Source organism: Xiphophorus maculatus, chromosome 8, assembly GCF_002775205.1.
Source record: "Xiphophorus maculatus strain JP 163 A chromosome 8, X_maculatus-5.0-male, whole genome shotgun sequence".
Taxonomy (NCBI): Eukaryota; Metazoa; Chordata; class Actinopteri; order Cyprinodontiformes; family Poeciliidae; genus Xiphophorus; species Xiphophorus maculatus.
Window position 1 is genome coordinate 11,868,826 of NC_036450.1, and position 19,147 is coordinate 11,887,972.

At 37.0% G+C, this 19,147-nt stretch overlaps 1 protein-coding gene across 2 annotated transcripts in view; it reads left to right on the forward strand.

Annotated features, from left to right (window-relative positions):
- LOC102218051 (ciliary neurotrophic factor receptor subunit alpha) overlaps nt 1-19,147 on the forward strand; it is a 202,043-nt gene that overhangs the window by 177,169 nt on the left and 5,727 nt on the right. For both annotated transcript variants that reach the window (XM_023338805.1, XM_023338806.1), the window contains exons 7-8: nt 11,416-11,484; nt 11,630-11,750. In XM_023338805.1, coding sequence (XP_023194573.1) covers nt 11,416-11,484; nt 11,630-11,750 — 190 coding nt within the window. The remainder of the gene's footprint in view (nt 1-11,415; nt 11,485-11,629; nt 11,751-19,147) is intronic.

The window sequence follows — 19,147 nt, forward strand, 5'->3', positions numbered from 1 at the left end:
AAATCCAGTGCTGTCACACATGAAAGTCATCATCATTAAGCTCTGCTGTCAAAATACATTACAGATGTAGAGAATCTTGTGCAATTTGCACTGATGTACTGAGAGTCAAAAAGACAATGTCAAAAAAGTGTGCTTCTGTTAGGTACAAAATAAAGTCTACATCTGTGCAAAGCTTTCACTGGGTATCTTTTAATACAAGTACAAAAGCTGTCACAGAGAGAGATGAAAGAAAGGAAAGTCACAAAAAACAGCTTGTGGATACTTTGTAGTCCATGTTGAACACTACCCTCTCCTCTGATTCTATGGACTTTGACATCACCATGTCAATCCTCACGCTGTCAAACACTCATTCCCATTTTTTCAGAGTTTGTATCTAATAACTTATGAATTTACTGGGGGGGGTTTCCAGTGAACATCTGCTTATTGGGTCTAAAATTTCCACTAGATTTCAGCTGCCACCCAAGTAATCAACATATGCAAAGAGCCACCTCTAAAAAGTTCATAAATTAGGTTATGCTGTAAAGTGTGATGGCACAGGAAGTACATTTTGAACACACTCACTGAAATGTACTAAAAACTCACTAGAAAAGACAATTTTCTACTGAGAAGCTTCAAAACAGCCCCCTTGTTCCACACACACACACACTGTCTTCAAATGCTCAAGTATCTTGGACCCTATTTTATGAAATATAGTCCTAAATCATGTTCATAATTATTGAATTGGCTTCAAGTCAGTTAATTGACTCAGCTGTTCTGCCACTTTAACTTTGTTACTCTGAAACCGATTGATAGCTTCCTTGGTTGTGTAATTCAGATCATTGTGGCTATAAATAATCCATCATTGTTTCATCTACAGTGTTGGTTGCAAACTGTGATCTACAAGTGCCAGAGTCCTGCAACTTTTAGATGTATCCCTTCTACACATTTGAATTAAATGGTGAAACTGCCTCAAACACATGCAGTCAAGCTCAAGAGAGCTCTGCTAATGATCTAATATGATCTGCTAATGATCTACTATAGCACACCTATACCTAGGTGTGCTATAGACCTCGTCATCATCACTATAGCACACCTATACCTAGGTATCATGAAATTTAAAATTGAGATCAGAATTTACCTAATTTTTCCCTCCTTTCCTCTGGTATAGTTCAATTTTTGTATGCATGTAGTTCATCCTCTCTCTGCAGATCTGGAGCAAATTAAACCTACAAAATTTTACAGGCAAATTGTCAGGTACCTCAATTTATTTGGATTATAATTATAATCCTCTCACACCTATACCTAGGTGTGCTATAGTAGAGAGACATCTAAAAGTTGTAGTACACCGGACCTTGAGAACTGGAGTTTGAAGCCTCTGTTATACAGACTCCTAATAATGCATGCCATAATAAATCTGTCCCTTCATCCTTTCTTCAGTAATACAAATTCTGCCAGTGACACAAAAAGCTCCATACCATGATACTCTTGCCTGTAAAGTTTACTGTTGGCACAATGTTCCTGGGGGAATAGGTTTTTCAATTCATCAACAAAATATTATGTGCAGTGACATCCATGGTGTTCTCACCTGGTCTGACTATATTGTTTATTGGCTTGTCTAAATCTACCACAACACACTGTAAACAAGCTTTGGCTGTGGATTCTTGGATAGTAGGTGTTTTTGGAGGCCATGTTGTTTGAAACCTTGCTGTTTTTTGAAAGACCTCATTCCAAGTTTTTCCAAATCTCTCTATTGTTTTTTTTTTTTTCGCTCATCTGTCAAAAATCTTGCAAGGGTCTCCTGGTCATTGATGGATTGTTGTAAAATTATATTTTTTTCTGTTCCATGTTATGGCCCCAATAGTCCCCCACTTAGACACTCAGAAGTTTAAAAATACATCCAACGCGTTACCATGGTTTGCAACAATGAGTGAAGGTCTTGAAAGTCTTATTTGCTTGTACCCATTATGACATATTTCTAAATATTTCTTAACAGATTCCAGGCAGTTTCTTGGCTTTCTGTGTTTTGTATTTGCAACTTTGCTTATTCATGTGTTCAATATTTTTGCCTTCCAACACTCTAATTTATTACAGATACTGTATCAAGTAATTTATATCTTTTCAATACAGATTAGTTTGGCAGAATGAGGTCCTTTATAACACGTATCTATTAAGATACGTGTTATAATTTCTTACTAGTATCTAGTAAGAAATGTATATTTTTCACCTATTTTTCTTGATGAAAGGAACAATATTATACAGCAGTCATTTGATTATTTAAGCATTTAAGTCAAGACAGTAAAAACAAAGAAAAAAAAGAAAGTTCTACCTTTCTGAAAGAATATGTACCTCTTCAGTTCAATGAGAAGTCTGTACAACTATTTAAAAAATCCTGTAAGAACCCCCAACATATGTCACAGAATTATAATCCAAATAAATTGAGGTACCTGACAATTTGCCTGTAAAATTTTGTAGGTTTAATTTGCTCCAGATCTGCAAAGAGAGGATGAACTACATGCATACAAAAATTGAACTATACCAGAGGAAAGGAGGGAAAAATGAGGTAAATTCTGATCTCAATTTTAAATTTCATGATATGTTCATGCTTCACATTTTTGACATGCTGACATGACAGCATAAACCACAATTAACGTAAAGCCACCTCTCCTGTGGGGTTATTGAAATTATCACATTGCTTTTTAAAGGTGGAAGGTGTAGTTCCCTTCCTTTGGGGTGTGTGCAGGCGTGCATGTGCGTGTGTGTCTGTGTGTAGGGGTGTATGTGGAGGTTGGATCCCTTTTACAGTAATTGCAGCTATGGCGATTGGGGTTTCAAAGAGAGAAATACTGTTTGAGAAATTACCCCTGGACCCAACATTTATGTCCATGCATGTGTGTGTGTGAGTTTTCAAATGGGTGGAAAGTGCTGTGGAAAAATGGGAGCTGTCAGTCAGCCTAATGAGACCAACCTTCTCTGCGCACACACACAAACACACCCCGCCATTGGGCCAGTGGAAGTGCCATATAATTGGGTTTCCTTTCCAGGACAACAGACATGCTCAGTGGATTAGATCTGACCACCGACGCCAATTCCCTCCATGTCTCCTTCTGTGTGCTTTTCCTTCTCTTTGCATTCAGACTGTCTCTTTTTTTTCTGTTTTTGCACTTTTTTTTGATCTGTCAGTTCGTTCTTGTTTTTTTTTTTGTTCGATAGCTCTTTCCACCTCTGAACTATCACTTTGGTGAAATGCCTAATTGCACGTTTTTTTGTTTTTTTCTCAACATTTGACATTAGATCAGACTAAACTGTTGCCTTCTTTCACCAAAAAGAATTTGTTTACTTCTAATTTTTTTTTTACCCCTCCAAGGGGTCTTTTTGTGGACTCTAGTGTCCCTTGTATGAAAGCAGGCTGACAGGAAGGGGGAAGGAGAGTGAGCAAGACATGCGGCAAATGTCGCCGGGTCCGGGAGTCGAACCCGCGCCGGCCGCGTTGAGGACTCAAGGCCTCCAAATATGGGTCGCGCTATCCCTTACGCTACCACGGCTTGCCCTACTTCTAATTATATTTAATATGTTCATTCAATGTTATGCGCAGCAGTCTTTCCTGCAGCAAAAATCTCTTATAACATAATGCTGCCACTCCTGCACTACAGTTTGGGTTTTCTTCTCAGGTCTCCCAAGTTTTTTGTCTTCTTCATCAGAATATAACGAAAGACATAATTGCATCAGTTTTTAGAATACATTTTGGTAATCTGCCCAGTCTTGCACATAAAAAGTTCAGATTTAATGAAAAAAAATGTTATGGCTCATTTTTTACAGGTTTAATCCAGCAGATAAAGTCTTTGTTGCTGAGTGTTTATGCAAACTGTGTATTTATAAGCTTCGGCTGACATCTTTTTTATTCATTTGGGGTGATACAAACCTCTCACACCAAAATATGTTGCACACACTACAATGCCAAGACATTCCCATGCTGTTTACACTCGCATGTAATTGTTTGATCAGATGAATGTGGCTCCTTCAGACTTCTGGGAATTGTACTTAATGATTAACCAGACTTGAGGAGGCCAAAGATGTTTTTCCAGATTTTTTGGCTCATTTCTTTAGACTTTTCAAAAGAAAAATGTAACAGGCATGTCTCATTTTAGCTCCGAGGTTGAGGACATATTAATATCAGAAGCTTACATGACATCATCATCTGTGGTTTTTATCTATGTAAATACTGTCACTGTATGTAAGATATCTCAATTTTATGACATTTAGTAAATCAAAAATAATTTTGGCAACCTACCTGATTTTAAACAGCAAAGGGTTTAGTCTGATTTAGTGAGACAGTAAGAAAAAGAATGCTATACATCGTTTTGCACAGTGCATGTAATATATGGTTTCAGCTGTAGAAAAAAAAATATAGCTTCAGTTCAATAAGTCACAATTGAGTGCCACTTCACAACATTTTTTGAGCAACTTTGATTCCTCACTTTTTGTAATTATAGAGCTTATTTGAGCGACTTGCACCCTTTGCTACTCTGAGGCATTGCAATAAGCATATCACACACACACACACACACATACTGTATATGCGTATATATATGTATTTAGGAGATGAGATGAGACGAGACTAAACTTTATTGATCCCAAGCGAAAAATAATTAGAAGTTTTGCAACTCTAAATACAAGTGCCAGACAGAGTATATGTGTCCAGGAATAACAGTATAGAAAGGAGAAAAGGTGGTGGGAGGAGGTGGCATGAGTAGAAAAGAGCAAAAAGTCTACTTATTTTTCTCCCTGCTCCTTATGCGATCCCAGAGGACATCTCTCTACCACTCACATTGTCTAAGATTTGTGTAGGATTGCATTTGAGAAGGCGTGTGTGTTGGTGCGTGCGGATGTGTGCGTGTGCATGTCTTTTAACAATGTGTTGAATGCTTGACAGTGAACTTCCCAGCATCTCTCCTTCACTATTTTCTGCAGACACACACTTTCACACAAACTCATTCATTTTGACGGAGTATATGTGTGTTCAGCCATACTTTATCACAGTTTTTCATAGTTAGTGCATTGTGTGCTAAAGATTATCTCATAGAATTGTGTACTTACATGAAGTTTTATCCCAAAATAGAACATCACCGGCAATATAAGTGCTGTACCTGTGGAAACACCCCAGGGCCAAATTTTCACTTACTTCATTTTTGTAAAACGTGAGATTCACAGCTCAGATGGGAGAAACTGTCAACAGTATGATGCAAGTATCTGGCCTTTCTGGAAGAGTTGCTAGAAGAAAGTCAAGGTTAAGAGACTGTCCTTAAGATGTTTAATTTAAAGTTCACAATTTAGCAGGACAATACAATGACTGAATTCAAAGTATTTCCATCTGTTAGAGAGTCAACACCGTTACAAATGAGAATCTGTTGCAAGATCTAAAAGTTGATCACTGATGTTAGCCATCCATTCTGATTAGGCCTGAAAAATTTCCATCTGTAGATGTGCAAAACTCCAGTTCTGCATGTTTTTGCTTCAACACACCTGAATCAAATGCTTAGGTTATCAGCTGTGCTCTGTGCAACTGGATTTCATTTGGAAGAAGTAATTAAGCCATTTGGTTCAGGTGGTTGGGATGCTTTTAAATGTTGCAGGACACTGCACTCCCAGGGCTGAGATGCGTACCTCAACAAACTTACAGCAGTGTATCCCAAAAATGTTGGCAGTTTTAATTTTCTCCTTCAAATCCTATTAAACTAGTCACAGTTGTGGGCAGAATCAGCTGAAATGTGACATCACCAGTATATGTTTAAAGCAGCCTGTTATTTGATCAGAAAAAGCCATTTCACCACATAACTTTTGTCCACCACCGACATCTGCTAAACTGCAGGTGTGAGTTTCCCACTTCTGTTCTTCAGGATATGAAAACCCATATTCACTCTGACAAATTAACCCACTCACAGACCCAAAGCACTTCTACATCCTTTGTTTGTCTGTAATCTCTGTCTCATCGCTCACCTTCTCAGCCGAGTTGAAGCCTTGTATGTTGGCCTTCATGTTAACAGGCTCTCTTTGTCTGACACCCCCCTCTCTCCCCACTATCCCCAAACCCCAACTCACACTCTGTTTGGAAGGAAGCTGAGTCTTTAGTCTTATCTGCCTAACCAAGCGCTACATTTCTAGGCTTAATTCCATTAGCGGTATGCTCCAACCGCGTCATTTCAGGATGCGTGTCTGTTGAGCACAGTTTGCATGTACGGTCACTCGTCAGTGTAGAGCATATTGTGTGTGAATGTGAGTGTGTGAGCAGAAGTGTGGGTTGCCTCTGAGGCAGATTTTTCCTGTTGTTTAGATGTAGTCTAACCAGCATATCCAACCAGTGCTGTTATCTACATTCCTTGTGTCGGGGTGTGTTTGTGTGTGTATTTCCGTATTGATGTCTATGGTGTGAAACCTCATCAACATTTGGCCTTTTACTCACATTTGTTTAATTTGGGGTTTTTGCAAATTTGTTCATATTTCTTTAATTTTCTCTTCTGTATGTACATGAGTGATTGGGCCTACTTTTAGAAAAATACACACCCTCCTATGTAAGAGTTTATTTTCTGCTCCCATAATTTTATGCACTCTAATGTGATACATGTTTAGTAATGTGAAAAAGTATTTCTGGTGCCATTCAGAGCTGCAGTTGTTAGTTTGTTTCGAATCATCTTGCTCTTGCATAACCGAAGTGTGATGGAGCTTGAGGTCACAAACTGATCAGCTGGCATTCTCCTTCAGAATTTACTGCTAGAGAACAGAATTCATGATGCCATTATTGCAGCAAATAGTTTATGTCTTTAAGCAGTAAAAAATCCTGACAGGCTGCTATAGTATCCCATCATATTTCACTGTCAGTATGGTTTTACTTACCAAAGTTGTGTGTTTTTACATCAGATATTATGGGACATACACCTTCCAATGAGTTCCACTTTTGTCTCTTTCATTGATAGAATATTCCCACAAATTTTAAGAGCCCATCAAGATGTTATTTTGGTGATTGTGAGACAGGCCTTTTTGTTATTTTTGGTCAGAGGAGATATTCAACTTGGAGCTCTGTTTTTGATGCTACTTTTTGTCTGGTGTTTTTTCTTATTTTTGAATCATGAACACTGACCTCAACTGAGACCAGCAGTAGTTTAGACTTGGTTCTTAGAAATTGCTCTGACCTTCTGGACGAGTCATTGCTGTGATCTTTGAGTAAGTTTGGTAGGCCGTCCAACTCTGACTATGGTTCTATGCTTCCCCCATTAATAGATATTGTCTCTCACTATGGTTTGCTGCAATCTAAAAGCCTTAGAAAAGATTTTGTAACCCCTTCCAGAATAATAGATGTCATTGACTGCGCATCTGATCCATTCTTAAAATTCTTTAGATTGTAACCTGATGTGTTGCTATTTGACATCTTCTAGCCTATTTCATTTGATCAAACTTGCTCTTTTTAAGTTATTTCCTAAATAATCAGAGCTGGTGAACTTTTGAGCTTTCTGTCCTGAAAAACGAAAAGATTATTGATGTAATTGACTGGTGAGGTGTCAAGGGCATCATGCTTCTTATTCTTATATAGGGTGGACATAGACACCGACCTTCCTACACCCAGATATATATGGATGGATAATTGATAAGTGCATTTTCTTTTTTCTCATTGTGCCTTTGTATAATATAAAGGTTTTTTTTATCTCAGACATTATGAAGAAAAAATCTGTAAGAGGTTTCATACTTTTTCACAGCATTTTGTGACACAATCCTGTTTGTGTATCCGACAGTTCTCAGATCTAAACAGGTGGGACAATATGTTGTAAACTTCTTGGAATAAACATTTCCAAAGAGGCGCATACATTACTGGGACACCAAGTGGCTAAACAGGGAGCAATGAAAACAGCACTTAATCTTGTGCAGTACAGGATGATGTTTGGGTGGGTGGCGATACAGTTGGGAGATGGATTGAAGACTGTAGCCCTTGCTGCCAAAAAGGTCTTTGTACCATGGTGGTGGCACAGGGTAATGTGATAAAAATGTATTTGTCTCTCCCTGCTGCCTGTGCGTGAGTGTGTATTTACATTTCTCACATGTCTGCGGGGCTTATCTGTTTAGTGTTGATTAAAAGTGAAATAGTGGATATGCGTTGCAGCAGCTCTCCCTTCTGTGCACGCTCACATTGCAGAGAGAAGCCAGAAAACACACATTTCCACCTAAAACAACACAAAATTTACGTAATCGAAATATTCCATTAACTCAGGCTAAATGTACTGAATCACACCGCTGCATGATATAATATGATAAGAGTAGCCTTTCTGGAAAGAGAGATCAAAAATAAAATAAATAATCTTGAAAGTGTTGGTATAGCGATAAACCATTTTTCTAATTTTTCTGCAAAAACACCAACATTTCAATCTCATAGTTAACTAGATATGCTAACATGATAAAGCAAATTCATTCCTCTGAGTATAAGTAGGGCTGTGACCCATTAACTCAGTTCAGTTCAATTATAATGCTTTTTTTTAATCCCAAAGGGGAATCAACTGTTTTTGTAACTCATATTATCAGGAGTCGTTGTTGAAGGTGATGTTGTAGGCAAGAAGGAGCTCTGCTAGCAATCAATCTTTCAACGAATCTGAAGAGGCCTTTGAATGACAACAGTTGCCATATGGTCTCATGACTGTCCTAGCATGCTAATAACTTGTAGTTAGGAATCACTGCTGAGCTGAGATGTTGGAGTTGAGAATATAATCCTTGCCCATTATGACTGATGGAAGAGATGGTTTGAACTTCCTTCTCTCTCTGGTCTTTCCTTCTGAAGGTTATTCCCTGAAGCCTCCTTTTCAACCCTTCCAGAGTCATATTTCAAAAATTACTTGATCTTTTCAGATGCTAATCAGCTGCTCCCAGACGTTAGAGCAATATGTTGTTGATGCAGCTACATATCATAACAACTGCACAATTATTCCCATCTGCACAGCTTCCAAAACCAGAAGGGATACTCCTTATTCTTCATACTTTCACTAGTTGGTTATGGTCTGTCACATAAAATCTTTTTTTAAAATAGCAGCAAATTATGAACAAATGACTTGGGGGTCCACATTAACTCAGTACCTGACTGAACTACATTTGTCAACAAAAGTAAATTAACAGTTGTCTTATTTTCATTTTGATTATTTTTAGTATGATATATTCAACCTTTGAAATTATTTCATCCATTCGAAGTAGTCTCCAGAAATCAGATTGCCAGGTTTGAACCAAGAAGCAGTACATAAGGTGATGCTCAGTGCGTGGCTTTACTCCACTGTCACAGTTGGAAATTGTGGCTGAATAGTACAGTCTTCATTTTGTAAAAGGAGAGGATGTTCTTTTGCATGATCTGAGAGTCATTCAGGACCCATTTGGCAAACTCCCAGGAGGCTGTCAGGGGCTTTTAGGTTTGTGTCTGGCACCTCTTACTATAACGACCTGATTGGTGTAGTGCTGCTTGGATGGTTGTCCTTTCTTTATAATCCTTCCATCCTGAAAAAGAAACACGATCTCATTCACATTGACAGATTCCATTTTAGAGTGATGGACACTTTTATCCTTTTGGCCTCTTGAAGTGCTGCCGAAATGCGTGTTGTTTTTTTTTTCCATATCTGTTTTCTGACAAAATCCAGTATTACAGAAATAATAACCATTCGTTCTGCTCCACTGCTTTGTTTTTACTCTGAAACACTTTGCTCTCTGCAACTACGAGGCTAAGAGCGGCAAATAACTCAAACTCTATTGATGGTGATCCCTCTTATGTAAACATTGTAAATCTTAAAAAAAAAAAATAAGAAAAAAAATGTTCACTCACCAAGAACTTTAACTGGTTTATTAGAATGACTTTGTGAACATTGTAATGGCAATATATAATTTTACTCAGGGACCATTAGGAACATATGGTTTATTTGTCAACTAGCTAACTCAGTATGAGAGTTTGTTGTAAAAGTCTATGACTGCTTGTTTATTTGATTAGACTGACTTGATTTTTTTTTTGTAATCTGGATATGCAAAGTACCTTGAAGATGACATTTGTTATGGATTGGTGCTTCACAGTCCTGCTTAATAAATAAAACTAAGCAACTCAACAGTGTTCATTTATCATATATAAAGTCCCTTTTGAAATTAAGTACATGTTTTTTCACTGAGTCAACATTTCTGTATTGATTACATCTTCTGTATTGGGCTGATGTATAATTTAATTTTAAATGTTGTGCTTTCATTATAATTAACAGAAATAGAGACTTGAAAACATCTGTCTGTGTGTAAATAATCTATTTCATGTGTTTTGCTTAAGAAATTGAGTGACCAAAACAAATTATTTTTTGTATAATTTATTTTATTGAGTGTGACAGTATAAATCAACTGAATTGAAACTAAGTAATGCAAAAATAAACTTGATATTGAGACAAATGTAAGGAATATTTCAAAACATTGTCAAGTACTTGAAGTTGTCAGTGAGAGAATTGCTTCGTTGAAATATGTCAGTTTTGGTCAAGGTTTTCTCGTAATGTGATCTAGATTAAGCTGAACATCTTTATATAAATAGTTAGATATGCAGTAGAATTTTCTATGTCTAGGAGCATTGACACTGTTAGTTGTAGAATGCATCTGGCATTCACATAACGATTTCTGTTGACTTCAAGGGGCAAACAGAAAAGTGCAGTTGCCTCCCTCTCACTATTTTTCCTTCACCCTTTCAGAAGCAAGCCACCGGCAAACAATCATATACACACACACACACGCGCGCACGCCTCTAACCATAAATTACAGACGAGCAGCAAATCATTTTCCCATTCACTCCCCTGTTACTCAAACATTTAGTTTATTCTCTGTCAGAAAATTATGTGGCACTGATGCCAGTTCTCTCTGGTGTAATCATCAATTATGTATTCGCCTCTGTAGGAGTTTTTGTATGTGTGGAGAGCGGAGGCTGCGAAGGGGCATCAGGTTACAGTCAATTCATCAACAGAGTGTAAAACACCTGAAGGTTAAAGCCACACACTTGACCTATTCACAGAATAGTGAATAGGTCTTCCCGCCATAAATCATCGAAAAGCTAAAAGCTCAAGCTAGTATTTCTATACAGAGATCATAATTTATGGACACAGCAATGGAAGGGTTAGACATCCGGATCAAATGTTGACTCAAGACCTCATAGTTGCCTTTTTAAGCTCAAAGTTTTCACAATTCAGACCACTTTGTGTCCCCAGGGTCACATAGCCTGCTTAAAAGTATGAGTGCTTTCAAGAATGCATTAATCTTATTCACAATGCTGATGTCTCAGGAAAAAATGGATATGTTCAAGAACAGAAAGCATACTACTTGATTTTAATTCCCGTTTACAATACAGTTTCACTCCCATTCTGTTTCTTGCTCTAAATTGGGGAAATTATGTTGCTTTTTGTTTAGGTGGAACTCCTTGACAGCACTTCACATACCATTACCGATGCTTATGCTGGGAAGGAATATATCATACAGGTAACCTTTTTTTTTTTTCTACATATTTCTTTCATTTAAAAAAAAAAAACACTCAAGAAACTGGGTGTTAAAGCAGTACTTCATTGGCATTTATTAACACCAGTTGTCCAAAACATCTTTGTTCCTACTATCCTTACATTAACAGATAGCTGCAAAGGACACAGAGATTGGAACATGGAGTGACTGGAGCGTTGCTGTACATGCCACACCCTGGATTGAGGATCCTCTGCCAATCACTACCACAACTGAAGTGGACTTTCCTAATGGTAGGTTGAAGCCTAAATCAAGTCTCCTCTTTAGTGGAACAAATACAGGAACACTGTAGTGCATTCATCCAGTTAAGCTAAACATGTGGATGAAGAAACATTTACTGTGAGGTTCCTCTAGGCTTCATAATCTGCATGATGAAGTACTAGAACATACAGTATCTTACTACTTGCATCCTGTTGACACAGTTGTTGCAAAACTATGAATCATGAGAAAACTAGTAAAGTTTTCTCTTGTTAATTAGTTAGGAGTGTCTCAATTGCTGCAGTATCTATTTCATGAGTTAAAAGCCTAGGAAAATATTTTCACAAATTGCACTTGGAAAGTATTATGTGAGTTTAAATAAAGTGATGCTAAACAATAAATTCTTAAATCTAACTATGGTTTTTATGCTTTTTTTCCATGACATTTTGGATTGTGAACTTGGAGCTATTCTGCAACCGCCGTTTTTTCAGATTCATATTTTGACTTCATCAATTCCAGTGTTTTACTGGAAACTAAGACAATAAACTTTTTACCATAACTCACCATTATGTTTTACAAATTGCTGTATTTTTTGTAACCATTTCTGTGAAGTTTTTTGACATTTATCCATTGAAGCTTTTCATAATTCGCCTTCTGCCTTCAGCTTTTAAATAATATTGTCTTTATAATTACCTTGCCAGTTTTATTTAGATAACACTGTGTACACATTAAGTATTACAGTAAGGCTTTAGCTTCTTCTATTACAGTTCAAGGTAAAAAAATAAAATGAAATAAAATCTAGCAGCCTCAAGTCAAACTGTCACGCATCAACCCAAGCTGCTGAAAACTGCCTCAGGGGGAAAACAGTGCTACCTTTTAAAAGAACACTCACGTATTTCATCCAACTCCAGACTGCCTCTTATACTACAGCGTACTTTGCAGTATAACAAGATTTTTTCCAAATGTGTTTGTTGCAGTTTATTTTTATATAATTTTTCTTCATTTTACACCTCTAAATAAGTTTTGCAAACCTGCAGACAGGTTGGTAAATAGACATTGACATGTGCCAGACGTGAAACACTGGCAGCACACTGAAAGTACCTGAACACCAAGAAGTGTACTTCAGGGATGAACACTCTGTTGAACATACATTAGGAATACTGCAATAACAAAACCCTATTGATTTGTATTTAAAAAATAAATAACTGAGTGACAACAGCCATATTTACTGCAATCACAACCTCAGTTACTATTCACCCGGATAGTAACTGGGTCAAAAATGTCAAAAAATACTTCCGTTATAAAGTAGGGGGAAAAAATGATAAAACTCTTTATTTTGCTGGTTTTTAATTATTACATATAATATATATGTTTAGAATTTACCAATGGTATACTTTAGATTTACTTTAGAAATCTAAATTAAAAGGAGCAAAGTGTGTCTGACCATAGTGATGTGAGGAGAGGTTGTGAGAGTTAGCGGTAGAGCAAGATGTTATACTTTAACATTATCTCCATATAAAAAGCAGTGATAACAAAGACTGCACTGTAGGCATGAGTGCCAGAGAAGATGGTGTTCCTTACTGGAACACAGTAGTTAAGAAGAAGCATAACTCTGTATGATTAAGTTATTTAGCTGTGTGCAGATCCCTCTGTTGAATTTGATTCAGGGTAGCCCAGGATTATCCTTGTTCCATAATCAAATCAGTAGATTACCGTATGATGAACAATGTATGCAACTGGCTATTACAAATGCTTTTGGGGCTGCTGAGGCATAAGATCGAAGAGAAACCTGTTGTTGTCTCATGCAAAGCAAACACAAGAAAAGGAATTTTATGATGTTGTTGAACATTATTAGGCCAATATTGGCTTCCTGAGAGAGGTTGACTGCCCTGAGAGTTGATACACCCTATGATCATCAAGATAATTTTCAACAAATGTGAGACGGGACTTTGTATTCTTTTTAGTGATCTGCGGTATTGGTGTTGGAACTCTCACTTGGATGTCATTTTTACCCATTTTCTTTTGTTTTGTGGAAACTTGAAACAATGCAGTTAGCAAAGGGAAGTGAAGTCTGCAGAGCACAAGATGTTCCAGGTTCTTTTTTGACCTCTCTGAAGAGTCGGGGTAATTTTAGCCGGCTCTCCACTCCTGGAAAAGTTTGACACCATGTGTCTGGATAAAAGCTCTCTCTGTGGTTCAGTGCCTTTCCAAAACCGTAGGAATGGTTTCGTAAACCTTTCCAGACTGATAAATAAAAATTCTTCATTTCTCGTTGTGTTGAATTTTTCTTTAATTTCTTTAGATCAGGATGTGTTGCCTTTTGTGATAATTTAACACGCTTATTGTTGTCAGAAAGATTCGATTTAAGTGATTTCTTCTGACTTTTAACAAACTCATATTTTGTGATTGATATCAGTTAGTTCATGATCTCATGAACAGAGGCAATTAGATTTTCATAAACAGTAACCAGTTTGATTTGGATGAATCTCTTCTCTAAGTAAATAAGATCATTACTTTTTAGCTGACTTTATCCTTGGTTTATCTTTGATATTAAAGTTTGTTTGATAAACTAAAACATTAAAATCTGACAAAAAGGCAAGAGCAGAAGAAATGTTTAAGGGACAACCACCTTTTCACAGCATTAGATTAAGATGTAATTAAACTGTGTGTAAATTTGTACTGTTCATGAGGGATTTCTGTAGTCTTTATTTTCATATTAGGTCTGGAGTAAATTATATAAAAAAAATACTTTTAACTAGGCCATTAACATTAACACATTTTGCTGGACAATAAATTGTCCCAGAAATGATTGTGATAAATGATAATATTGTTGTTTTGAGATCATTTTCAAGTGATATAACAATGACATAGTAATATAATTCCACCCTCTCAAAGATCAGTAAACTTTAATTTAATTTTGTAAACAACTCTAAATCCTGGAACTGGAAGATATTTTATAAATCCAAAAGAAATTTTAAAAAATGACTAAGAATCATAAATAAATTGGAAATACAAATCACACACAACCGAAACCATAAAAGAAATTGATTATGCAGTCTCCTTCAGAAAATATTACTGATCAGAATGGAAATGATCAAATTCATTGTAATTTATCATGCAGTTAATTACATTTTTGCTTATTGCGGCAGACTTACTTGTAACATTAATAAAAAGTACCGGGAAATACCATTTTTATGGTATATTTGTCTACACAACTGCAGCTCGCTCGATATTTTCTCATTTTCAGATCACTCTCTAAGCTCAAGAGATTGTTGTGCATTAAAGATTCTCAGTAGATTAGCAGTTTTGGAAACAGTCAAGGCACCCTGTTTGGCAAAAACAACGCCATGGTTACAGCCACTTAAATGCCCTTTCTTCCTCTTTGTCATGCTTTTTATTGAACTTCAGCAAAACTACTTCACCACATCTAGATGCCTAAATGCACCGAGTTGCTGCCAGTGGCTGATTCGTCATTTGCGTTACAAAGGAGTTAATTATGTGTACCTAATAAAGTGGTCAGTAACTATTTTACAAGTTCAAACCCATTAAAAATTTTGATCAAGCAATTAAGGTTGTTTTTTGATACAGGATTCAGAATTTCATGGGTCATGCTCAGCTTGAGATAAGGCAACAATCTAATTATGACTACACCTGACACTTAAACTAAACTAGGATTATCATTTTCTTCTCCAATGACTCTTCTCCAATGACAATTGTTTTTTGTTTTTTTTTGTTGTTGTTTGGTTGTTTGGTTTTTTTGTTACTTATTATACCTAAACACTTCCATGTTGAGATGCTAATAATCTGTCTTAATTAGCCGAGAAGATAAATTGTGCAATTTCACTAAAATGTCAGAGTTGAATCTACACCATAAAATCCGAACGGTCAGTCTGTTTGCTGTGTTGTTGTCCATCTCTGCCTGACTGTCCAATAACATGTGGCGGTAGTTTTACAGCACAAGGCTGACTTCTTTTGGTGAGGAGCAGCACTGCACACGTATTGTCACACAGTCCTCACCTAATGAGCACATGCATGCCTGCAGAGGGACAAACACTGGCTGGAAAAAACCTCCACATATGTGCCATCTTCTGACACATTTGTTGGAAACAAGCACACAGTCAGAAAACCACACAAACACGGCCCTCCAATCAAATGCGGCACGCTTTGTCCGCTCTCACTTGAACACTCGGTACACAGTGCATTATCCTCGCTCTCAAGGAAAGAACAGCAGGTTATTGGGATTCTCCTCATGCGTCTGCCCATTCCAGCTGCCGCCTCTCTGCTTCCCTTCCTGCTCTTGTTGTCCTGTTGTCTCTTCTCCCTTCTGTTTCTCTTTTTTGCCTTTAGGTCTCTGTTTCTCTCTAACTTCTTTCTATTGATCAGACACTCCTCTCACTCCTACCTCTTGTCACCCCACGCTTGGAACAAATCTCTCTTTTCTCTTTGCTGCCTTCTCTAAAGATGTCACTTGGTGGGTGACTGATTCCAGCTGTGCAGAGGACTGTGTGTGGCAGCTGCAGTTGCTCCACTGATATCCATAAAATGACTTCATGTTTGCCTATTGTTGAATTGGATGAGTCTGGCCTGCAGAGGCGAGTTAAAAAGGTATTCAATTATTTTAGGAACGCCAACTAAATAGAAGGTTATAGGGATTTATGCCTTTATGCAACAAAGACACAGCATGATTGTGAACTAAAAAGTGTGGCCTGGAGTTCAATTATCTGACTGATTCTATGCCAAACACAAGCAGAGAAGCACAGAAGTATGCTATCGCTATTATTTTTCACAATGGAGTGATATGTGCTCCACCAAAAAAGTTTAGCATGTCAGCCAACAATGTCTGATTTTCTTCTGCCAAATATTTGTTCTGCCATAATCCGTGGCTAAAACAATTCCTATTGCTTTTTATTTCTGTTGTTGCATAAATATCAGATTTGTGGACAGACACGCAGCAGCAAATCAACATGTGCTTGAATGACAGTCACCCATGCTATCAGTCATGAGATGCTCTCATCTGATGAACAATATGGCCACAGTCTGATGCTGCCTCCTCCATGCTTCATCATGGGCATGAGGTGTTTGGTGTGATGTTGTGCTAGTTTACTGCCACCTAAAGTTTTGGATCTTGACCTTACTTGAGTATGTTTGTCCACTTTTTTTTTTCATTAGCTCTCTGTGACTTGTGGAGAACTGCGAATGGAAATTCTTATGACTTTCTTTTAGCAGTGGTTTTCTTATTGCCAGTCTTTCCGACTAGTTTTGTCGAATGCACAACTGCGAGTTTTGCTGTTAATAGATTTTCCCAGCTAAGCTTTGTGAGATGAACTATGTGACTTCTGAAGGCAGTAACTTTCAATCAACTTTATTTAGGGGTATCATATTAAGAATTGCCTAGTTTAAGAAAAAACTTTCATGATATTTAGTTTTTATTACTTGAAAAATATTTTTCAATACTTCTTTATTGCAAGAAGACCTTGGAAATTGTGATTTAATTTATCAAAAATGTTAAGACTTCAAAGGTCGTGAATTATTGCTTAAGGAATTATATTTTGTTTCTTTAAAAACACTCTAGAAACTTTATTTATGATTATCATTGTTGGCGGGTTATTTTTAATGCAGTCAGAATGTGTTTTCCTTACTTAGAAACATTATAGTCCTTTATTTAAACAGGAAAATGTCTTCAGACATCAAAACAACATATAGCAATAAAATCATTCATTTTACAGTTATTTTATTTGAGACTTGCACAGCATTTTACAAACTTTGTATCATCTAATTCTTTAGTTTGCTCTTGCACTTCAAGGAGAATCACATTAGTATGGAGAAAGGAAGCTGTCTTATTTCCAGTCCATAATAAGGCCAATAAACAAAAGTTCTGCCAAGGCTCACTTCCTTTCAGTTTATTACCATCTCCACCCTGACCGATATTTCCTGGCTGCTCATCCAAACAGTAATTGAAAACACTTCCTTTGACTTATTGATTGTGTTGGTGAGTCTAAGCAAATATTTAAGTATTCTCGGTCTCTTCCCTTTCTCCTTCTCGTCTCTATTGTTGTTCTGTGGTGTTCTATTTTTGTGTGCGTGTCTCTTAGTTTCAAACTCCACAGAAAGTAGTAACTGGCTGTGTTTCTTGGCATCAACAGACTTCTGATGAAAGGAATAGCATGGTGACAGACATGGCATTTCGAAATCCCATCCTCAGATATTGGTGCTTACTCACCACATTCCAGGATGTAAAAAGAAGATCCACAGCAGAGCTTCTGTGTCAAAACCTTCTTAGATGTAAATCTCTGCCCGTCTCACTGCCTCAGACAGAAACTGTACACTGTCTAGCACCAAGCAGGCCAGGTAACATTAGATTTTTGCTAATATATTTCATGTCTGATGTTATTTATAAATGATTAGTTTGTGTTTCATGGCAAGCATTAGATCTAAGGAATGTGGGTAAGGGAGCACCTGCAGCACTGAGGTTGGTCTTGAGGTAACTTAAGGTCCTGTCTTCCATTACGTTCTCTGAAAAAGAAGAGATCTAGTAAAACTAGATGACACACATCAGCAAATCGACATGTACTTGAGTGAAATTCACATTTCCCCAAAGTCAACCATAAGGGTGACAGACACGGTTGCACCTTGATTCTCTCACCGCTATGAAAACACTAAGATGTGTTAGAATATACTGAGCTGTAAAATCAAAGGTGAAAGAAAAAGGAAAAGACGAAAATAAACTCATCCTTTGCTGTAGCAAGGTACGGTGAAGGACTCCTTTGCTGTGATAAACTACCGCACAGGAGCTCATGTTCTGAAAACATTAGAATAATCCAGAATTTAACTTGAGTATATTCTAAATTAAATAATCTTGACATTTACATAAATTATGTGACTGTCAGGGTTTCTATGCGAAGGAGCCGAGTGCTTTGGAAGAGAAACGGATCCGCAGCATCACAGATCCTCCACTGTGCCCAACAATATGCATGATGTCGCCTTTTCACATGAACATCCTTTGTTATATAAAATCTGCTTTGTAGTCTCAGTACTATTGCGTACACAAAATTGTTTGTTTATTTATTTATTTTTATGGGATGGTTGCTGAAAAACCAGTTGTTATTGTACATTTTATTTATTTTATCTTTTTCATTTAACTTATACAATAAATATGGTTCACCTCAGGTGAATTTTACTTATCGTCATTACTGATTTATGGAAATCAACACACCTCTGAATTATTGAATGGCAAGTGCTCCAAGATAAATTTCTAGATATTAGTGAAAAATATAACTAAAAAACATGAATCAGTTCTATCTATGTTTCAATACTTTTTGAGGGTACCATTCAGTATTTCCCAAATAATAATAATAAAAACACACAAATGCCACAATACAAACTTTTTGCCCTGGGACTCACCTCCAGCTTTATTTATTTATTTTTTTGACCT